General features: G+C 42.5%; 1 protein-coding gene across 1 annotated transcript in view; it reads right to left on the reverse strand.

Annotated features, from left to right (window-relative positions):
• SND1 (staphylococcal nuclease and tudor domain containing 1) overlaps window positions 1-23,615 on the reverse strand; it is a 417,459-nt gene that overhangs the window by 360,129 nt on the left and 33,715 nt on the right. The window contains exons 3-7 of the mRNA XM_036862917.1: window positions 14,728-14,848; window positions 10,819-10,897; window positions 1,872-2,032; window positions 989-1,080; window positions 208-366 (exon numbers count right to left, since the gene is read on the reverse strand). Of these exons, the coding sequence (XP_036718812.1) occupies window positions 208-366; window positions 989-1,080; window positions 1,872-2,032; window positions 10,819-10,897; window positions 14,728-14,848 (612 nt within the window). The remainder of the gene's footprint in view (window positions 1-207; window positions 367-988; window positions 1,081-1,871; window positions 2,033-10,818; window positions 10,898-14,727; window positions 14,849-23,615) is intronic.

A 23,615-nucleotide genomic window follows, 5' to 3' on the forward strand; every position in this document is an offset into this window, starting at 1 on the left:
AAAGTTGCAGATCTGTCCAATTCTATCAGGTAACTGATAACACCCTAGAAAAGGCCTCAAAATCAGTAGATGATAATCCTGCCAAGATATTTCAGTGGCTCATAAATACAGAGAGGAAGAAGAAAAGCAAACTACAGCTCTTCAAACCCCAAGTGGAACCCCACACACACACACCCCACGTGGCCCAGTCTGCATAGGCACACTCACTGGATGAAGGATGGTACCCAGAATGTTCTGGTTGTGGCAGCTCTCCAGAATGATCTGGACATCTCTCTGAAGCAGTCGAGACTCGGTGAAAAATTTGGCTTCTGCGGCAAAAGGTTCTGGTGTTTCATTGCCATCTGCCTCCCGTCGAAAAGTTGGGCACTAAAGCAAAAGTAAGGCGAGTGGGTGACGCAGCCTAATGTGAGTGCTGGGCTCAATCAGGCCACAGGGAACCGTCCAAAAAGCACAAACCCCACAAAGCTGAGCTTGGAAAGGTCTCAAATCAGGTCTTCCAACCCTTCTTAAAGCATACTGATAAAATGCAACTAGAAGTATCATCATCTCATACTTCTTGGTAAAGCAAACAAAACTCATGTTACCATGGGGAAAATCATCTTAATTATATCAATACTTGAAAATGACCCCTTGCCAAGAAGAGATTCACCACTGCCTTGCTTTAAATCCCTGATTATTTCTTTAATCAAAATGGGTATTTTATATTGACGAGCCACACTCAACAAACTTCAGAGCCTCCCATCCCCTCCTCTCTAGGTTTCAACAATCTCAGCACAGCCCACTCCAAACAGACCCTGAGTACTTAAAAAATAAAGTCTTATTTGATCTAATTAGAACTGTCCAACTGCAAAGTTTAAAGTACTCTAGTCAATGTTAACGGCCCATACAAGAAAGAAACAGTATATACGAAGTCCCCAAGTAGAAGAGTCTGTCACTGAACGCTTCCACAAACCCTATCACCACCCCGTAGCCCAGTGTATGATCTGACCTTGATCCCTGACAGCATGACCGTGACCAGGTAGTAGTCGGGCAGGAGCAGGGCCCTGACCACACTGCCGTCCCGCACGTGCTCGATGATAGCTGCATGACAGAACAAACGCCTTGAGTCATAGCAAAAGTCGTGCCGAGGATAAACAATGCCCAATCAAACTGCCCGGAATGCAGTTCCTCTCCCCCAAACCCCAAGAAAGCATCCCTCCAAGAGGTGACGAAGCACCGGCACGTCACGAGTGTTCACACAACAGACTCCTGCCCAAACTATTCCTGGGGGATTTGGTTCAGACCAACTTCTACATCTTTTGAAACTTCTGGGACCTCATGGCTTATACCTAAGCAACCTAGCTTACGGATAACAAAGCTTATCTGTGTACTGAGTGCCTGGCAAAAAAATAACAACAATTCAGGATTGGTAATAATTTCATTTTACTGAGTCTGTAAGTTAATACGATCTCAAAGTAGGACCGAGAACTATACAGAATGTGTGTGTGTGTGGGTGTGGGTGTGTGTGTGCGCGCATGCATGCACGCACATGGGCACACGCATATGTGTTTAGCTATACACAGAATACACATTTCTAACTTGAAGTTTTGGGGACAGTATTTAGGTAGAGAAAACAGGAAGATCCCCCATGTGCAAAATGACCAGCGATTTACTAGCTTGTAGCCGCAAAGGACTAACCTCAGCAAAATACATCTGATGCAACCTATATGAACTGGATTCAAGCTCCCTTCCAAAATACCAGGGTGTTGTTTTACCCTGAACAATTTCCCTTGGGTACTAAAGTAGAATTGGTTTTATGAACCTCCAGAAGCTCAAGAGCAAACAGAGAGGAATCACCCTGAGTCACATCTGTCTTTTCCCGACGGCCTCACCGTTAACGGGCTTCTGGTGGTGTGAGTCCACAAAGTGCCTGGGGTTCTCAATGGTGTACTTGAGGTCCCGCAGAGTATGTGAACCGTTCCCCTCGCTCCACATTCCTTTCTTAGCTGCTTTTGCTTGCTCCTCACATTCCGAAAGCCGGTTCTGCTCGGGACTGGGACGTGAGAAAGAATAAACACATGCGGTTAGTGAATTCACAACACAAACATCAGGCTCATCTTTGATTCTGGGTTTCTTCAGCAACTTCTCCCCTTGGAAAGACCAAAGAGTTTGTTTCACATCTGTGGCTTCAGACCCAGGCCTATAAACAGAAACCCATCATGAGTGCAACTTCTGGATTTCAGACTTATTCCCTCAAACAAAAGATTCAATCATAACAGCATTTAATGAGAGTATCCAAAGAACACACGTCTCGGTACTGCCACCATCAGTGATTACAAGAGAACAAGCTGGTGGCTCAGAAGGGAGCCGCTCCAGGAGGGAGAGCTTCATTTAACCACCCCAGATTCAGGAACTAGAATCCAGGCAGAGCTCAGCAGGACACAGTGCAGGGAAAGTGACTAAGAACCACCCTTACTCCCTGTTGTCTGCAGAACAGGGCTGGGGAATGCAGAACAAATACCATTACAGATAATGTCACCCCAAAACTACTTACACATTCAATAAGGCCAGCTAAGCAAAGCAATTTGAAGATGGAAGACTCCTTCATTAGACAGGAAACCAAACTACATACAAGAGCAGCCAGAAAGTCAGTAGACAGACCGGAAAAAAACCCCAAAAAACCACCCAAAACAACCAAACCCAAAATAGCTCTGCTCTTCTCTCTCATACGTATCTGAGCTGAAGTGAACCTGGAAAGCCTTTCCACGATGTCAGCGCCTCGTTCCATCAACAGCCATCTGCAGAAACTGAACCTCCCACCTTGATCAGTAGGGATTTTCAGCAGGGACTCCTGACCTACAATTTCTCAAGCCAGAAATCCTCAGTACTGCTCGTTCCCTCCTCCCCACAAAAAAAAAAAAAAAAAACAATCATCAGCTTCAGAGATCCAAAATTGCTGCCAGAATTACACAGGGGGAAAAAAAAATGTAGCTCGAGATAGAAGCAAACATTGAAACTGAGAAAAGAAGGCTTTAAATCAAGACAACTTCAGAGAAAAAAGGATTGGGACTCCAGGGGAGATATTTTGTTGAGATGGTACAATACTGCTTTGGGGTTTTTAAAAATTCTTCATTCTGGTTACAAACTGGATTCCAAAAAACACTGCAACAGTAATCATGCCAGCAATTGTCCTTAAGATACAACTTTGGCATGCTTCCAAAATCAGGACCTAGGACAAATGTCGGAATAAAACAAATTCCCACATGCCCACACCCCAATTATAAGCTCTAGCCAACGACTCTTTGGAGTCAGAAAGGACCAAAGAAGTATATGGTGAATGACTTGACCACAAAGTCTGTGAAGGCAGGAAGGAGGCAAACTGCACATTTTGGCCTTTGTTCCTCCCCATCATTGGTACAGTTCATGCAAAGATTTATTTAAAGCTTCTTCTACAGCTACAGTCATAATACAACAAGGATTTAATGATTTAAACAGCATCTTTAGGGAGTTCCCTGGCGGTCCAGTGGTTAGGACTCTTCACTGCCATGGCCCCAGGTTCAATCCCTGGTCAGGAAACTATGATCCCACAAGCCGCGTGGTACAGTCAAAAACTAAAAAAAAAAAAAAAACAAAAACCCAGGATTGGTTCAAGATGGCGGAGTAGAAGGACATATTCTCACTCTGTCTTGCAAGAGCACCGAAAGCACAACTAACTGCTGAACAATCATCGACAGGAAGATGCTGGAACTCACCAAAAAAGACACCCCACATCCAAAGACAAAGGAGAAGCCACAATGAGACGGTAGGAGGGGCGCAATCACAATAAAATCAAGTCCCATAACTGCTGGGTGGGTGACTCACAGACTGGAGAACACTTATACCACAGAAGTCCACCCACTGGAGTGAAGGTTCTGAGCCCCATATCAGGGTTCCCAACTTGGGGGTCCGGCAACAGGAGGAGGAATTCCTAGAGAATCAGACTTTGAAGGCCAGCGGGATTTGACTGCAGGACGTCAACAGGACTGGGGGAAACAGACTCCACTCTTGGAGGGCACACACAAGGTAGTGTGCACATCAGCACCCAGGGGAAGGAGCAGTGACCCCATAGGAGACTGAACCAGACCTACCTGCTAGTGTTGGAGGTTCTCCTGCAGAGGCGGAGGGGTGGCTATGTCTCACCGTGAGGACAAGGACACTGGCAGCAGAAGTTCTGGGAAGTACTCCTTGGCATGACCCCACCCAGAGTCCACCATTAGCCCCACCAAAGAGTCTGGTAGGCTCCAGTGTTGGGTTGCCTCAGCCAAACAACCAACAGGGAGGGAACCCAGCCCCACACATCAGCAGACAAGCGGATTAAAGTTTTACTGAGCTGTGCCCACCAGAGCAACAGCCAGCTCTACCCACCACCAGTCCCTCCCATCAGGAAACTTGCACAAGCCTCTGAGATAGCCTCATCCACTAGAGGACAGACAGCAGAAGCAAGAACTACAATCCTGCAGCCTGTGGAACAAAAACCACATTTACAGAAAAACAGACAAGATGAAAAGGCAGAGGGCTACGTACCACATGAAGGAACAAGATAAAACCCCAGAAAAACAACTAAATGAAGTGGAGATAGGTAACCTTCCAAAAAAGAATTCAGAATAATGATAGTGAAGATGATCCAGGACCTCAGAAAAAGAATGGAGGCAAAGATCGAGAAGATGCAAGAAATGCTTAACAAAGACCTAGAAGAATTAAAGAACAAACAGAGATGAACAATACAATAACTGAAATGAAAAATACACTAGAAGGAATCAATAGCAGAATAACTGAGGCAGAAGAACAAATAAGTGACCTGGAAGACAGAATGGTGGAATTCACTGCTGCGGAACAGAACAAAGAAAAAAGAATGAAAAGAAATGAAGGCAGCCTAAGAGACCTCTGGGACAATATTAAATGCAAAAACATCTGCACTATAGGGGTCCCAGAGGGAGAAGAGAGAGAGCGAGGACCCGCGAAAATACTTGAAGTGATTATAGTCAAAAACTTCCCTAACATGGGAAAGGAAATAGCCACCCAAGTCTGGGAAGTGCAGAGAGTCCCATACAGGATAAACCCAAGGAGAAACACGCCGAGACACATAGTAATCAAATTGGCAAAAATTAAAGACAAAGAAAAATTATTGATAGCAGCAAGGGAAAAAAAACAAATAACATACAAGGGAACTCCCATAAGGTTAACAGCTGATTTCTCAGCAGAAACTCTACAAGCCAGAAGGGAGTGGCAGGACATATTTAAAGGGATAAAAGGGAAGACCCTACAACCAAGATTACTCTACCCAGCAAAGATCTCATTCAGATTCGTTGGACAAATCAAATCTGACAAGCAAATCAGACAAATCAGACAAGCAAATCAGACAAGCAAATCTGACAAGCAAATCAGACAAATCAGACAAGCAAAAGCTAAGAGAATTCAGCACCACCAAACCAGCTCTACAACAAATGCCAAAGGAACTTCTCTAAGTGGTAAACACAAGAGAAGAAAAGGACCTACAAAAACAAACACAGAGGGCTTCCCTGGTGGCGCAGTGGTTAAGAGTCTGCCTGCCAATGCAGGGAACATGGGTTCGAGCCCTGGTCTGGGAAGATCCCACATGCCGCAGAGCAACTGGGCCCGTGAGCCACAATTACTGAGCCTGCGCGTCTGGAGCCTGTGCTCCACAACAAGAGAGGCCACGATAGTGAGAGGCCCGCGCACCGCGATGAAGAGTGGCCCCCGCTTGCCACAACTAGAGAAAGCCCTCGCACAGAAACAAAGACCCAACACAGCCATAAATAAAATAAATTAATTAATTAATTTAAAAAAAAAAAGAAAATGCTCCCCATTAAAAAAAAAAAAACACAGAACAATTAAGAAAATGGTAATAGGAACATACATATCAATAATTACCTTAAACGTGAATAGATTAAATGCTCCAACCAAAAGACACAGGCTTGCTGAATGGATACAAAAACAAGACCCATATATATGCTATCTACAAGAGACCGACTTCAGACCTACGGACACATACAGACTGAAAGTGAGGGGGTGGAAAAAGATATTCCATGCAAATGGAAATCAAAAGAAAGCTGGAGTAGCAATACTCATATCGGATAAAATAGACTTTAAAATAAAGAATGTTACAAGAGACAAGGAAGGAAACTACATAATGATCAAGGGATCAATCCAAGAAGAAGATATAACAATTATAAATATATATGCACCCAACACAGGAGCACCTCAATACATAAGGCAACTGCTAACAACCATAAAAGAGAAAATCGACAGTAACACAATAATAGTGGGGGACTTTAACACCTCACTTACACCAATGGACAGATCATCCAAACAGAAAATTAATAAGGAAACACAAGCTTTAAATGACACAACAGACCAGATAGATTTAATTGATATTTATAGGACATTCCATCCAAAAACAGCAGATTACACTTTCTTCTCAAGTGCGCATGGAACATTCTCCAGGATACATCACATCTTGGGTCACAAATCAAGCCTCAGTAAATTTAAGAAAATTGAAATCATATCAAGCATCTTTTCTGACCACAACGCTATGAGATTAGAAATCAATTACAGGGGAAAAAACATACAAAACACAAACACATGGAGGCTAAACAATATGCTACTAAATAACCAAGAGATCACTGAAGAAATCGAAGAGGAAATCAAAACATATGTAGAGACAAATGACAATGAAAACACGACGATCCAAAACCTATGGGATGCAGCAAAAGCAGTTCTAAGAGGGAAGTTTATAGGAATACAAGCCTACCTCAAGAAACAAGAAAAATCTCAAATAAACAATCTAACCTTACACCTAAAGGAACTAGAGAAAGAAGAACAAACAAAACCCAAAGTTAGCAGAAGGAAAGAAATCATAAAGATCAGAGCAGAAATAAATGAAATAGAAACAAAGAAAACAATAGCAAAGATGAAAAAAACAAAAAGCTGGTTCTTTGAGAAGATAAACAAAATTGATAAACCATTAGCCAGACTCATGAAGAAAAAGAGGGAGAGGACTCAAATCAATAAAATTAGAAATGAAAAAGGAGAAGTTACAACAGACACCGCAGAAATACAAAGCATCCTAAGAGACTACCACAAGCAACTGTATGCCAATAAAATGGACAACCTGGAAGAAATGGACAAATTCTTAGAAAGGTATAACCTTCCAAGAGAGAACCAGGAAGAAATAGAAAATATGAACACACCAATCACAAGTAATGAAATTGAAACTGTGATTAAAAATCTTCCAACAAACAAAAGTCCAAGACCAGATGGCTTCACAGGTGAATTCTATCAAACATTTAGAGAAGAGCTAACACCCACCCCTCTCAAACTCTTCCAAAAAATTGCAGAGGAAGGAACACTCCCAAACTCATTCTATGAGGCCACCATCACCCTGATACCAAAACCAGACAAAGATACTACAAAACAAGAAAATTACAGACCAATATCACTCATGAATATAGATGCAAAAATCCTCAACAAATTACTAGCAAACAGAATCCAACAACACATTAAAAGAATCATACACTATGATCAAGTGGGATATATCCCAGGGATGCAAGGATTCTTCAGTATACACAAATCAATCAATGTGATACACCATATTAACAAATTGAAGAATAAAAAACAGATAATCATCTCAATAGAGGCAGAAATAGCTTTTGACAAAATTCAACACCCGTTTATGACAAAAACTCTCCAGAAAGTGGGCATAGAGGGAACCTAACTAACATAATAAAGGCCCTATACGACAAACCCACTGCAAACATCATTGTCAATGGTGAAAAACTGAAAGCATTTCCCCTAAGATCAGGAACAAGACAAGGATGTCCACTCTCACCACTATTATTCAACATAGTTTTTGGAAGTCCTAGCCACGGCAATTAGAGAAGAAAAAGAAATAAAAGGACTACAAATTGGAAAAGAAGAAGTAAAACTGTCACTGTCTGCAGATGACATGATACTATACATAGAGAATCCTAAAGATGCCACCAGAAAACTACTGGAGCTCATCAATCAATTTGGTAAAGTTGCAGGATACAAAATTAATGCACAGAAATCTCTTGCATTCCTACACACTAATGATGAAAAATTTGAAAGAGAAATTAAGGAAACACTCCCATTTACCATTGCAACAAAAAGACTAAAATACCTAGGAATAAACCTACCTAGGGAGACAAAAGACCTGTATGCAGAAAACTATAAGACACTGATGAAAGAAATTAAAGATGATACAAATAGATGGAGAGATATACCATGTTCCTGGATTGCAAGAATCAACACTGTGAAAATGACTACACTACCCAAAGCAATCTACAGACTCAATGCAATCCCTATCAAATTATCAACGGCATTTTTTACAGAACTAGAACAAAAAATCTTAAAATTTGTATGGAGACACAAAAGACCCCAAATAGCCAAAGCAGTCTTGAGGGAAAAAAAACAGAGCTGGAGGAATCAGACTCCCTGACTTCAGACTATACTACAAAGCTACAGTAATCAAGACAATATGGTACTGGCACAAAAACAGAAATATAGATCAATGGAACAGGATAGAAAGCCCGGAGATAAACCCACGCACCTATGGTCAACTAATCTATGACAAAGGAGGCAAGGACATACAATGGAGAAAACACAGTCTCTTCAATAAGTGGTGCTTGGGAAACTGGACAGCTACATGTAAAAGAATGAAATTAGAACACTTGCACAAAAATAAACTCAAAATGGATTAGAAACCTAAATGTAAGACCGGACACTATAAAACTCTTAGAGGAAAACATAGGAAGAACACTCTATGACATAAATCACAGCAAGATCTTTTTTGATCCACCTCCTAGAGTAATGGAAATAAAAGCAAAAATAAACAAATGGGACCTAATGAAACTTAAAAGCTTTTGCAAAGCAAAGGAAACTACAAACAAGACGAAAAGACAATCCTCAGAATGGGAGAAAATTTTTGCAAATGAAGCAACGGACAAAGGATTAATCTCCAAAATATACAAGCAGCTCATGCAGCTCAATATCAAAAAAACAAACAACCCAATCCAAAGATGGGCAGAAGACCTAAATGGACATTTCTCCAGAGAAGACATACAGATGGCCAAGAAGCACATGAAAAGCTCCTCAACATCACTAATTATTAGAGAAATGCAAATCAAAACTACAATGAGGTATCACCTCACACCAGTTAGAATGGGCATCATCAGAAAATCTACAAACAACAAATGCTGGAGAGGGTGTGGAGAAAAGGGAACCCTCTTGCACTGCTGGTGGGAACGTAAATTGATACAGCCACTATGGAGAACAGTATGGAGGTTCCTTAGAAAACTAAAAATAGGATTACCATATGACCCAGCAAACCCACTACTGGGCGTACACCCAGAGAAAACCATAATTCAAAAAGACACATGCACCCCAGTTTTTATTGCAGCACTATTTACAATAGCCAGGTCATGGAAGCAACCTAAATGCCCATGGACAGACGAATGGATAAAGAAGATGTGGTACTTATATAAAATGGAATATAGTCAGCCATAAAAAGGAACAGAATTGGGTCATTTTTAGAGATGTGGATGGATCTAGAGACTGTCATACAGAGTGAAGTAAGTCAGAAAGAGAAAAACAAATATCGTATATTAACGCATATATGTGGAATCTAGAAAAATGGTACAGATGAACCAGTTTGCAGGGCAGAAATTGAGACACAGATGTAGAGAACAAACGTATGGACACCAAGGGGGGAAAGCCGTGGGGGATGGGGGTGGTGGTGTGATGAACTGGGCGATTGGGATTGACATGTATACACTGATGTGTTTAAAATGGATAACTAATAAGAACCTGCTGTATAAAGAAATAAATAAAACTCAGAAATTCAAAAAAATAAATAAATAAAATAAAACCAGAAAAACAAACAACAACAAAAAAAACCCAGTATCTTTAGCCTCCAAATTACTGATGTAGCTTACACTTTTCAGAGACTAAAGTGTTAATTAAAGCCAGCTGCAACCCATCCTACTGAGTGAACCTAACATGATGTATGCACTATAAACCTTACATACCTAAAAATCATTTCTAACAAATTCACACTGCCACTAACAACAAATACATTTTACCTATTACTTAAGTATCTACAGATCCATAAACCAAAACAGACCTAAAAGGCTTTGGAGAGCGATAAATTTTCCCTGACCTTAAAACAGAACCACTGAGCCCCTGTCAGTTTTGCTAGATTCCAAGCAGCAGATTTTGCTTGGAGTTTGATTTATTCACTCTGCTTTATATTACATTTACTTATTCCTTGTACCTCATATAATATCGAACATCTAATTGTTGTTTGGTTTGTTGTCTGTCGCCCTGTTAAACTGTTAGCAGAAACTAAGTGTCTTTGTTCACTGCTATATTCACAGTGTCTAGAACACAGCCTGGCATATAGTAAATGCTCAATAAATATTTGGGGATGGATGGATAAATACTCCGGAACTCAATATCTACAGTGTAAGGCATAAGTCTACTGATTCTTATGAATATAAGAACAGCACTGCTTCGTCTCCAAGCCCGTTTTTGAATTACACACATCAAATGCCATTAATGAATGCTGAGTAACATCCTCGCTCAGAAAAATACACACGTACACCTGGGCAGGAATACCCTAGAAGCCATGAGAACACCAGACATTACCTATTTTACGTCGGGGGCAGGAATGAAAATGCAGCAAAGCCAGTGTAGAGTCGACTCCCCCAGTTCTCACAGTGGTGTGGGAGGAAGTCAGACAGAAAAGTAATGGACACTTACTTGTTCGCTCTCATGCCTTCTCTCCGGGTGGCCAAGCCCTCTGCAACCAGAGATTCTGCAATGTTTTCCCCATTGGTATCTGAGGAAAAAAGAGGTGTGAATCTTGTGTTTAAATCCATCTCCAATAGCAAGCGAGCTCTAATGGGACCACTTTCACCCTTAGCTCTTCAAGGAATGACGTTGCCAGTGAACGGGACAAGGCAGCAAGGTAGGGCTGGGTTTTCCGAAAAACCTCTTCTCCCCCAGAATGTCTAGTCTCTAGGACCCAGAGGTCTATAAATCTTCTCTGGACTAATTTTCTCGTGTATCTCCTGAGCCAAAGGCAATCTCAGGAACTCCAGGAGACTGACAGGGAAGCAAGACACATGCAGCAGCCCGGGAAAGGATGACTAACACTGACCTAAGGAGGAGAGGCCTAGCACCAAATGCAAATTCTGCCGCTTAATAGGTCTTTCAGCATCTCGATACACGTACTCATCTATAAAATGGGAAGAGTACCTGCCGAGACAGGTTCTTGTGAGAATTAAATGTGTGTAAATCACCAAGCGCAGTGCCAAGCACACAGCAGGAATTCACACAACAGAATCAAAAGGCAGCCCCCCACCTGGACAATCAGACAGATTCACTTAGGACTGCCTACGATGTTTCACACCAGCAAGTCCAGTTCCTCTCAGGATGTCCTGTTCTCTGCTCCAAGAGGCCACCAAGACAAGCAAGCTACACCATTTGACAAACTCTTTCTCCTGTTCTCAGAGATGCAGGGGACAGCATCTCAATTTCCAATCTCACACAGCAGCCTTCAGAGCAGGCAAGAAAAATGAAGTGAAACATAAAACACAACCTGATTAGGTGCCACCTGAGCACTTGAAACATTCATTGCATTTCCATGCTATTGAAAAAGCTTTTAGGCTCTCTGTATTCTCTTAAATCTCTGCTTGTCAGCCAAAATGATAAAAGAAGACACCTATGAGGGAATCACCACTTAAAAATCTTTAATATAGCAGAGAACAAGCTCCTAGATAAACTGTAACACAGCAGTCTAGCTGATAGGTAACGTCAGCATAGAATAAAATTCTCTAAGATTTATGTATTCAGTACACTATACATAGACTTCCGCAAGCAACAACAGGTTTACATACCACCCCCAAACTCAACCTAAATGCCTTGCCATTAGCCCTGTCCAAATTTCTGAAGCAGATCATAAGCCCCTGTTCCTACTACCAAAAAAAAAAAAGTTGAGATGAATGCTGTTCACGCGAAGAACGTTCAGGTTCTGAAGCTGAGCGTGGATCACAAGAACCTTTCCACTGAGGTTACCGCTGAGGCCAGACACAGACACACACAGCTACCTGACATCAGTAAATATTACACTGGTTCTTTCGAAGCAACAGGAATAACCCCACAGAGTGGAAAGTCAAAAGGAAAGACTCCACAATGATGGGGAAAGTTGAGCAGTAAGGTGCCAAGAGGTCGGGGGTAGAAAGAATGAAGGCCTGGTACAAACAAGGCGAACGGCCATAAAATCACCAGTCAACGGCAAATGCAACAGCTCTCGGACAGTTCCTTGGCACAGAGTGCTCTGAAAGGGCTGCTGGCTGGCCCACTTCTAAATGCGTTCATTGCTCCTTCAAAAGGGAGAAAAATACAATTCTCTGGGCCAAACTCCCAAAGAAGGTAACAAAATGTGGTGGATAGAATACAGAAAACAGGGAATTTGTAGGGAAAAGATCTGATTCTTGCTTATTACTAATCAAGGTATGACTGTGATCAAGTCACAATTGGGGCTGGTACTCAGAGCAGGTGGGTGACTGTATTTTCTCCAAAAGTTGAAGACTAATCAATCATCTCTCTCTTTTTTTTTTAATAAGTTCTGGGTTAACCACAAACTCTCAAGTTCTATCATTCTCCTCCATCATAAAAAGAGTAGCCACATAAACAACAGGGATTTACTGTATAGCACATGGAACCATATTCAGTATCTTATAATAACCTATAGCGGAAAAGAATCTGAAGCTACACACCTGGAACACAATATTGTAAATCAACTATAGTTAAATAAATTTTTTATCTATCTACATAGAGCGAAAGAAAATCTTTTTTCTAAACAAAAACAAAAGACGAAAAAGAGAGTAGCCATAGAATAGGCTAAATATATGAAGACTAATTAATTAGCTAAGGCACTGTTTCATTACAGCTGGCAGTGAGAGTTGGTTAAAGTGTCTGAGTGAAAATATTAAACTTTAAGCCATTTAAGCCTTTAAAACTGAAAGATGTAGATGATTTCAATCATTCTTTTGGTAATTATTTATCAATCACCTCCTATGCGCCAGATTCTATTAAACACACTAGTACGTTAATGTCATGCTAAATTACATCCACTCTGTAATTTGCGTCAGTTTGAAAAACAAACTTTCTAAAAACAACTTAAAATTTTAAATGTCAGCTCCTCTTACCTTAAATAGACTGTTTTATAGTTGGAGACTAAGGTTATTTAAATGAACACTTACAGGCCGTCTCTCCATAGAGATATCTGTACCAAAAAAACGTTCTATAGTCCAGTGAGGTCTCTTGTCCGGTAACAGAAGATTGACCAGCTGTTACAGAACTGTATTATTTTAGGTAATGAAATTCTCGAACAATTGCATTTTGAAGACAGTACACTTCTATTTGTCTTACGTTATTACTAGCCAGTAGCCCTCCAACAATAATGCTTAAGTGTTTTATTACCTACTATATTATTTGAATTATGGGTAAAAGGCAAATTTATTTACTTCTCTTTTTGAAAAGATTCCATATATTTCTATAATTTCCCAATCAGGATGCAGATAGCCATTTGCTAAAAGGGCTGTTTCTCTACTGGCTAAATTGGACAAGAAGGCTCCAAGGTCATCCACAACTCACTTGTCTAAGACCTCTACAATTAAAATCAGAATCGTAAAAGGATATTGTTAGCCTTGTCATATACGCTACTTGCTTACTTCCAGCTTACTAGTCACCCAAGGCAAACAGATTATCTAAAGCAACTCAGTTAGAAGGCTAGTTTATCAAGAATCACAGGAAACTTTAAAAGGTGTCTGCTCCCCAAATAATCCAGATGAACATAAGTGTTCCTGTTCATCTGACTGCTTTATGGAAAACATTCTACCAATTCTTTCAACATCCTATTTCTGTTCAAACTCCATTGTGCAATCTTACTCTCCCTCTACCTAATGCAAAGAAGACGAGAACACCTAATATCCCATAAGCTATCCGGCCCAGCTAAACAACAGGCATATGTGTGCACACACACATATTTATTGAGTGCATTCTCTGTGCTGGAGCAAGATGCTTTACACATACCATCTCTTTAAACTCTCTCTATAACTTACAAATGAAACTAGGGCTTAGAAAGGTTCAGTTAAGGGTTAAGTAAGAGTACACGGTAGAAGAGCCAGGACTCCACACCTACACCACTCCAAAGCCTGTGTCCTTTCCATTCCATTCCAAGTCATGTGGCTTACAAAAAACCACAAGCCCTAAACAAATCGTCCTTTCCTAAAGAGAGTCCCCAGGAGGAGAAGAAAAGCCACAAGATAGATAAAGCAAATAGAAGATGCAATAGGAAATCTATAGGAATTCAATTAGCACTCTGACCTAGAAGCACAGAGCCAATGAGTTCCACAGGCTGACGGCCTAAATACAGGGAAAAATAATTCTACGCTTACACACACACCTAAACCAAGCCAGGAAAGCAGGCACAGGAGTAAACTAGGAGCAGGAGTATCAGGGCACCTACGTGCCACGAGCTCTGTGCACTTCCAATGAGACCTACAGCCAACCCTCCCAGAGCTACCTCCGCCAGACGAAAACCAGTCTTTGGAGGAACTTCAGACTTGGAGAAAGATGAGCCCTTTCCCCCTTGGTACTCACCTTTTCCAAGGTAGATCATGCCATACTCTCGCCCCTGGGGAGTCTTGTTTTCTATCGTGAAGCAGACTTCCTTCCCAATCAGCTTCTTCCGAAGGAACTCTCGAGCAGGAAATGCCCAGGGCTGAAAGACAAAATAAACGTGTTCAAGAACTAGGCAGTTCTCACACGACACAATCAACATCCAAGCAACTTCACTCCTTCAATAGCCTGGCCACACACTAGGCCCTGAGAATATAAAAATGAAACACACACAACATGGATCATACACTTAGGGGGCTCCTAAAAAAGGCAGGTCGAACATTTGGTTTAACTAGCACTGGCCCTAAAAACAGGCATCATGGTTTCCCAGACACCAGCACTAGGACTTCCCCCCATGCCCACCCCTCCACCACCCCCATCACTGTCTACTCTCTAGCCGTCTACTGTCTACTGTCTAGCTGGTAAGGGATCAGCTTGACAATGGTGGTTCTTCCCTGTCACTCATTAAAGACCCAGATACAAGGAGTAAGCCACACATCCACAATGGGTACAAACAGAGTCTCCATGTGATCTCAAGATACTATGCAGGGACTTCCCTGGTGGTGCAGTGGTTAAGAATCCTCCTACCAATGCAGGGGACACGGGTTTGATCCCTGTTCCGGGAAGATCCCACGTGCCGCGGAGCAACTAAGCCCGTGCGCCACAACTACTAAGCCTGCGCTCTAGAGCCTGCGAACTGCAACTACTGAAGCCCGCACACCTATAGCCCGTGCTCCTCAACGAGAGAAGCCACAGCAATGAGAAGCCCGCGCACCACAATGAAGAGTAGCCCCCACTCGCCACAACTAGAGAAAGCCTGCGCACAGCAAGGAAGACCCAAAGCAGCCAAAAATTAAAAAAAATAGAAAATATATATATATAAAAAAAGATACTGTGCAAAGGGATGGTATTTCCCCCATCACTTTGGGATGGTACAGACAAAGGGAGACGTCTCCTCTGAAGCAGCACTGTCACAGTCAGTGGTCACTAGCACTTGAATTTACAGTCTGGACCTAGCTCAGTGCCCCAAGTTCCCTTAGAACAGAAATGAGGAAGGAGAGGGCAAGAGCTCAAGGAGTACATGATCTGCAGAAGTTCGTGTGCAGGAACACTACAGCGTGTAAAAGGGCAGAGTGGTATATGATGTGCATGCGTTGTCTATTACCAACTGGAGCCACAGAACATGGGCTACACATAGTAAAGGCAAAACAGCGTATCAGTGACCTGAAAAGGAAGCGTCTGCCAACCTTTTCAGTCCATGAAGATTATTCCATGGGGTTAGCCAAGAAGCTTTTCTAGAAGAAAAACATCCACGACTTCCCAGAAACCAGAAGCCAGTTTAAATGTGGCAGTCTACCAACCCACTGGGCTGGTATTCACAAAACCAGTACTGTTAGACAACAACAACTGTGGATAGTTCTAGGAAGAACTAATCCTGAGTAAGTGCTCTTGAAGACAAAAAAAAAACAAGCTTATCCTCACTCATCTAATGCACTCTCTTCAAAGTGCCAACAAGCAAAAGAACCAGTCACTCAATGGCAATATGGAGTTCACCACATTTTAATCTCCCATTTCTACCCCTCTCCTCATTCATAATAATGAAAACAGATACTGTGACCAAAGAGTATGATGACTGATAATGAGCCCAACTACCAGCCACATCACAGAAACAGTACTAAACCAATTAACACAGCCTCGTACATTATTATCACCTTAGTGATCCACTTACTCTAAAAATATCCTCAGCTATAGATCTAATGTCTAGGCTTCAGTTTTGAGTAAGACACTAATACCTAAAATTCAGTGAAACATTGCTTTCCTAAATGCAAAGCTCTGACAAAACAAAGTACTCCTAAAGGAAGCCAAGACGTCGGTAAAAATTCATTTATCGAGGGTCAGTTCACAAGGAAATAGCTAACCCCTGTGGGGAAACCTCCAATTTCTACTGACTAGGCAGAATTACTAAAAGCTTTTAAGGCTTGAGGAAGGAGCCCCCTTCTCTCAGGACCTCATGTTTTACAGCTGGTCAGTCACTGGGCAATAAGAGAAAGCTACACTAGAGGTCCTGAAAAGGACATACACCTTATCCTAGAGAAAGGTAACCTAGCTTCTTTAATATTCCAGCCTTCTCAAGCTGTGTTCCATCCAGAGTCAGGCAAATTCAATAAATGGACAAGATACGAGCTATGAAGAGAGGCGATTAGAAGATTCAGGAAAGCGAGTGACTGCATCACTCCTGCCGAGGGCAACAGAGCACTCCAGGAGAGAATCCCGTGCAGGTGTCCACACGGAGGCCAGCCAGCAGAAGGCTACCTAATGGGGAAGGCCATCCCAGCAGAGCCTCCCAGAACAACCCTACGTACGCAGAAACTGACTCAAAGCGTTCGTCACATTAGGGCCACAATGACCCAACAGGAAGAATCACTGGTCTGGTCAAATGATGTGCCAGAGCTCCACCTAGGAAGCAATGGCTGTTAAGTAGCTGAGACTCAAAACTGCCTCTTCCCTTTAGAATGCCCAACGGCAGGTGATCTAGCAGCTTGCTCTCCACTCCCAGACCCATGCAAGGTTCTGGTGTCTACCACGACAAATGGAATTTTAATTCCCATCTTTTCTTTGCACCAGGTAGACTCCTAAACTACTGAAACAAGATTAAATCCCACAACAATGTAAAACCTCAAAGCTAGCTACTTTTGTACTTGGCCCAGTGCTCGATCATCCCATGTCCCACCTGCATATGTAATTAATCCCTCTCTGCCGCAAACACCCCACCACCCCAATTTTCAAAAGCTCCACTGAATGTAGAACAACTGTGACATTCATTTCTGTATTTCGCATGAAACCAACATATAGCTTCACGTACAATGAGAGCTCAAGAAATCTGTGGGAAATAAATATATAATTCCCACAGTGCCCATCAATGCAGTATCTAGGCTGCGTAGAGTAGCTAGGCAACGCTGGGGATTAGGCTGGAACAGGGCAGTGATGGCTGGGGACACACAGCAGAGCTGCTTTTATTGTCACGGGACTTAGGAGAGAGCTAAGTTTCTCTGAAAGCAGATATGAAAGAAGGCGGAGAATAATCAAGTGCATGATATTTGGGACAGTGATACAAAGGGAAGCAAATAAGCAATAATGTCCTTGACTCTGTTTGAATGTGACAAAACCAGACATGCTCCAAAACAACAGAAAGCCAGAGAGAAAGTAGTGCTGCATTCCACAATCCACTGATCCGCAAAAGGAGACGCTCCGGTTCTTTTCCTCATTATTCACTGTACACCTGCTTTGTGTCAGGCACTGACGAGGCAGAAAAACACAGACGTCCCTCCCCTCGAGGAGCCGACAACCGAGTATAGAGACATATAAACATGGAATAGGATGACAGCACAAAAAAGGGATGATGAAAGGTGATGTCAGGTGTGACTTCTCCAGAGGATGAATCGCCGGGGCACAAGGAGGAGACGGAGCTCCCGCTGGAGGGGGCAGCTGAGCCAAGGCATGAGCAGGCAGGACTCAGGTGGCCTGTTAGGAGACCCGAACACTTCCTCGGGGTTGGGACTTAGCGTCCCGGAGGGGGTTCAGTGAGAAGACTAAAAGTCAAATCACAAATGGGACTGTATCCCAGGCTAAGGCATTTAGATTTGTCCAGCGGTAATGAGGAATCACTGAAGTATCTGGCAGTAATACTGAGCCAGGGAAAAAAAATGACATTATATCTCAAAAACATCTGAGAGCATACAGAGAAAGAATCAGAGGGAAGGCAGAAAGACTGTTATCTCAATATTCCAGAGTTGAACAAAGCACTCTCTCTCAGAGTTGAACAAAGAACAATAGCAACTGTAATGAAGTTTCAAGAATAGAGAAGAGAGATTTTGAAGGAGGCAGAATCTCTAGGTCTCAATAAAAGCCTGGAGGTTGGCGGGGGTGTTTGGAATTGGGTTACCACTTGGCATCACTGCTAACTTGAGCCAGAGCACCTTCAAGGGCATGGTGGGGGGAAAACCAAATCACAGCAGGGCGAGGAGAGACTAGATTACTGCACACAGAAATAGTGACTCTGGCTGACAAAGGGTGAAATCCGTAGCTCTCAAATACTTTATGTCACAGGGACCTTTGAAGAGTTACTAGGAGAAACTGAGTTGCTCTGGAAGAGACAAAAACCACTAGGCTGTATAAATATATGAAACTCCAGTGAGAGCAGGGATCAGATTACATGGTATTCTTTCAGTTGGGATAGTTCTGGTAAGATTTTATTGTACTGTTACATAGGCTACAGCTAAGATACTTCAGAACAAGCTGCAACTGGCCTTGATTCTCATCCCCAAAACAGAAAATTAAAACCGAACCCTTCTTCCCTAGAGGCAACCCTGCTTCTTCCTTCTGGGGAAATGAACTTGACTGGCTCTAGCCAACCAGGGTCAACACTCTTCTCCTCTTAGAAGCAGGCAAGCTGTTACACAACACAAAACTGAAAGGGAAAGAACTATGCAAAACATTGGTCAAGAAAAGCACTTAGCACCCAAAATTTGAAAAGTGCTGAGAGAGATTTAATCTTCAGCACTTGGACTAACAGTACGAGAAGTGTCTGTAGTAGCAGAAATTAAATAGCACTAGAGATTACCACAGCTAACATTTGTTAAGTAGCTTACAGGCGCGTTCCGCATTATCTTGTTTAATCCTCATTGAACAACCCTGAGGTATAGAATAACCCAATACTTGTGCTTACTGATAGAGGACCAATGGAAAATAACTGATTTTGTCTATTTAGTCAATATCCCAAGAATCTAATTGCTGTTGATAGAATTTGGGGTGATTTGTCTCTATTTCCTATAACACTGCTTTACTATCTTCTTAATTCAAACAAAATGCTTTTTATTATAGATGAAAACAACTGCATGTTTTTCCTTAAATGAAAGACCCCCGTGAGCTGCTTTTTTTCCCGCACTTCCATGAGAAGAAAACAGCAGATGGAAGCTGAGGTACCAACTTGCCCATCATCATCAAGCTGAGGCAAAAGACAAATAATTAGAATCCAGAAACTTCATTTTTGAGAGCCAAAGCACCACTGAAGAAGAAACAAGAACTGATGTTTCAAAGTACAGGAGCCAAGAAGACTCATGGTAGCTGCCTGGAGAGGTAACTTAAGGAGTCCAAGGCAGACCACAAAGAAGGCAAGGTGGCCAGGCATTAGAGATGGGGGAGCAGGGGGCTGGAGGGGATGGTAGAACAAAAGCTCAGAAGCTTGTCAAATCGCCATAACACATGGTTCTTGACAACTACTGAACCACAAGTTGCCCTAAGAAACTGATAACTTCCTCCCTTCAAAATGCATGTTTACACAAAATTTTGAAAGCAATTTCATGGGGTTCACAGACGTCCTTAGGACACAGATCCCAGATTAAGAATCTATAATAAGGCACAGTCCTAACATTTATAGTATATGCTACCATTTATGAAAATGAGTGTCTACTGTATAGCACAGTGAACTATACTCAGTATCTTATAATAACTTATCATGGAAAAGAATCTGAAATACATATAACTGAATCACTTTGCTGAACACTTGAAACTAACACAACATGGTAAATTAACTATACTTCAATTAAAAAAAAGAAAGAAAGAAAAGAAGATGAGTGTCTGCTTGTATAGGTGATAAATGCCTCTGGAGACTCAAGACTGCAATAACACCAGTAGTCTCCAGGGAGAAGAACTAGATTTTTCACTGTGCATCCTTCTGAATTTTGAAGGTAAATGAAGAATTCAAACATAAATAAAAGAGCTCTGCCATAACTAATGCCAACCTCAAACAGCTGAGACTACCTAGGAAATGTACTAACCTGTTTCCAGAGAAAGAGGCATGAAACACTGATAAACCTGAAAAGGCTCTAAACCTATGGGAAAGTGTATGACGGAAAGAGACTGGGATTACCGGGATTAAAGGTAGTGAATGTATAAACTGAAGCAAGCCACTGTTGATTTGTCATCAGTCCTGTGATATAAAAATACTGGAAATAGGGAGCCTGCTTCAAGATGGCGGAGGAGTAAGACGTGGAGATACCTTCCTCCCCACAAATACATCAGAAATACATCTACATGTGGAATAACTCCTACAGAACACCTACTGAACGCTGGCAGGAGACCTCAGACTTCCCAAAAGGCAATAAACTCCCCACGTACCAGGGCAGGGCAAAAGAAAAAAGGAAAAACAGAGACAAAAGAATAGGGATGGGACCTGCACCTCTGGGAGGGAGCTGTGAAGGAGGAAAGGTTTCCACACACTAGGAAGCCCCTTCACGGGCGGAGACGGCGGGTGGCAGAGGGGGGGAAGCTTCAGAGTCACGGAGGAGAGCGCAGCCACAGGGGTGCAGAGGGCAAAGCGGAGAGATTCCCGCACAAAGGATCAGTGCTGACCAGCACTCACCAACCCGAGAGGCTTGTCGGCTCACCCATCAGGGCGGATGCGGGCCGGGAGCTGAGGCTCGGGCTTCGGAGGTCAGACCCCAGGGAGAGGACTGGGGTTGGCTGCGTGAACACTGCCTGAAGGGGGCTAGTGCCCCACAGCTAGCCGGGAGGGAGTCCGGGAAAAATTCTGGACCTGCCTAAGAGGCAAGAGACCATTGTTTTGGGTGCGTGAGGAGAGCGGATTCAGAGCACCACCTAAATGAGCTTGAGAAGGGCGCGAGCCGTGGCTATCAGCGCGGACCCCAGAGACAGGCATGAGACACTAAGGCTGCTGCTGCCGCCACCAAGAAGCCTGTGTGCAAGCACAGGACACTATCCAAACTTCCCCTCCCGGGAGCCTGTGCAGCCCGCCACTGCCAGGGTCCCATGATCCAGGAACAACTTTCCCAGGAGAACGCACAGCGCACCTCAGGCTGGTGCAACGTCACGCCGGCCTCTGCCGCCGCAGGCTCGCCCCGCATTCCATACCCCTCCCTCCCCCCCCGCCTGAGTGAGCCAGAGCCCCCTAATCAGCCGCTCCTTCAACCCCGTCCTGTCTGGGTGAAGAACAGATGCCCTAAGGCGACCTACACACAGAGGCGGGGCCAAATCCAAAGCTGAACCCTGGGAGCTGTGCGAACAAAGAAGAGAAAGGGAAACTCTCCCAGCAGCCTCAGGAGCAGTGGATTAAATCTCCACAATCAACTTGATGTACCCTGCATCTGTGGATTACCTGAATGGACAACGAATCATCCCAAAATTGAGGCGGTGGACTTCAGAAACAACTGTAAACTTAGGGTTTGCTTTCTGCATCTAATTTACTTCTGGTTTTATGTTTATCTTAGTTTAGTATTTAGAGTTTATCATCGTTGGTAGATTTGTTTATTGATTTGGTTGCTCTCTTCCTCGTTTTTTTAATATATAGATGTATTTTTTTTTCATTTTCTCTTTTTGTGAGTCTGTGCATATATGCTTCTTTGTGTGATTTTGTCTGCATAGCTTTGCTTTCACCGTTTGTTCTAGGGTTCTATCTGTCCGTTTTTTTGTTTGTTCGCTTTTTTTTTTTTTTTGTATACTTTTCAGTGCTTGTTATCATTGGTGGATTTGTTTTTTGGTTTGTTTGCTCTCTTCTTTCTTTCTTTTTTTCTTTTTCTATTACTTTTTAATTTTTTATTTTTAATAGTTTTTTTTCTTTTCTATTTTAATAACTTTATTTTATTTTTTTAATTTATTTTCTTCCATTTTTTCTCCCTTTTCTTCTCAGCTGTGTGGCTGACAGGGTTTTGGTGCTCTGGCCGGGTGTCAGGCCTGTGCCTCTGAGGTAGGAGAACCGAGTTCAGGACACTGGCCCACCAGAGACCTCCCAGCTCAACGTAATATCAAACAGCAAAAGCTCTCCCAGAGATCTCCATCTCAACGCTAAGACCCAGCTCCACTCAACGACCATGAAGCTCCAGTGCTGGACACCCTATGCCAAACAACTAGCAAGGCAGGAACACAACCCCACCGATTAGCAGAGAAGCTGCCTAAAATCATAATAAAGTCACAGACACCCCAAAACACACCACCAGACGCAGTCCTGCCCACCAGAAAGACAAAATCCAGCCTCATCCATCAGAACACAGGCACCAGTCCCCTCCACCAGGAAGCCTACACAACCCACTGAACCAACCTTACCCACTGGGGGCAGACACCAAAAACAACGGGAAGTACAAACCTGCAGCCTGCGAAAAGGAGACCCAAACACAGTAAGTTAAGCAAAATGAGAAGACAGAGAAACATGCAGCAGATGAAGGAGCAAGGTAAAAACCCACCAGACCAAACAAATGAAGAGGAAATAGGCAGCCTACCTGAAAAAGAATTCAGAATAATGATAGTAAAGATGATCCAAAATCATGGAAATAGAATAGAGAAAATACAAGAAATGTTTAACAAGGACCTAGAAGAGCTAAAAAGCAAACAAACAATGTTGGACAACACAATAAATGAAATTAAAAATTCTCTAGAAGGAATCAATAGCAGAATAACTGAGGCAGAAGAAAGGATAAGTGACCTGGAAGATAATATAGTGGACATAACTACTGCAGAGCAGAATAAATAAAAAAGAATGAAAAGAATTGAGGACATATAGGGGTCCCAGAAGAAGAAGAGAAAAAGAAAGGGTCTGAGAAAATATTTGAAGAGATTAGAGTTGAAAACTTCCCTAATATGGGAAAGGAAATAGTTAATCAAGTCCAGGAAGCACAGAGAGTCCCATACAGGATAAATCCAAGGAGAAAAATGCCAAGATACATATTAATCAAACTATCAAAAATTAAATACAAAGAAAAAATATTAAAAGCAGCAAGGGAAAAACAACAAATAACATAAAAGGGAATCCGCATAAGGTTAACAGCTGATCTTTCAGCAGAAACTCTGCAAGCCAGAAG

Source organism: Balaenoptera musculus, chromosome 9 (assembly GCF_009873245.2).
Source record: "Balaenoptera musculus isolate JJ_BM4_2016_0621 chromosome 9, mBalMus1.pri.v3, whole genome shotgun sequence".
Classification (NCBI taxonomy): Eukaryota; Metazoa; Chordata; class Mammalia; order Artiodactyla; family Balaenopteridae; genus Balaenoptera; species Balaenoptera musculus.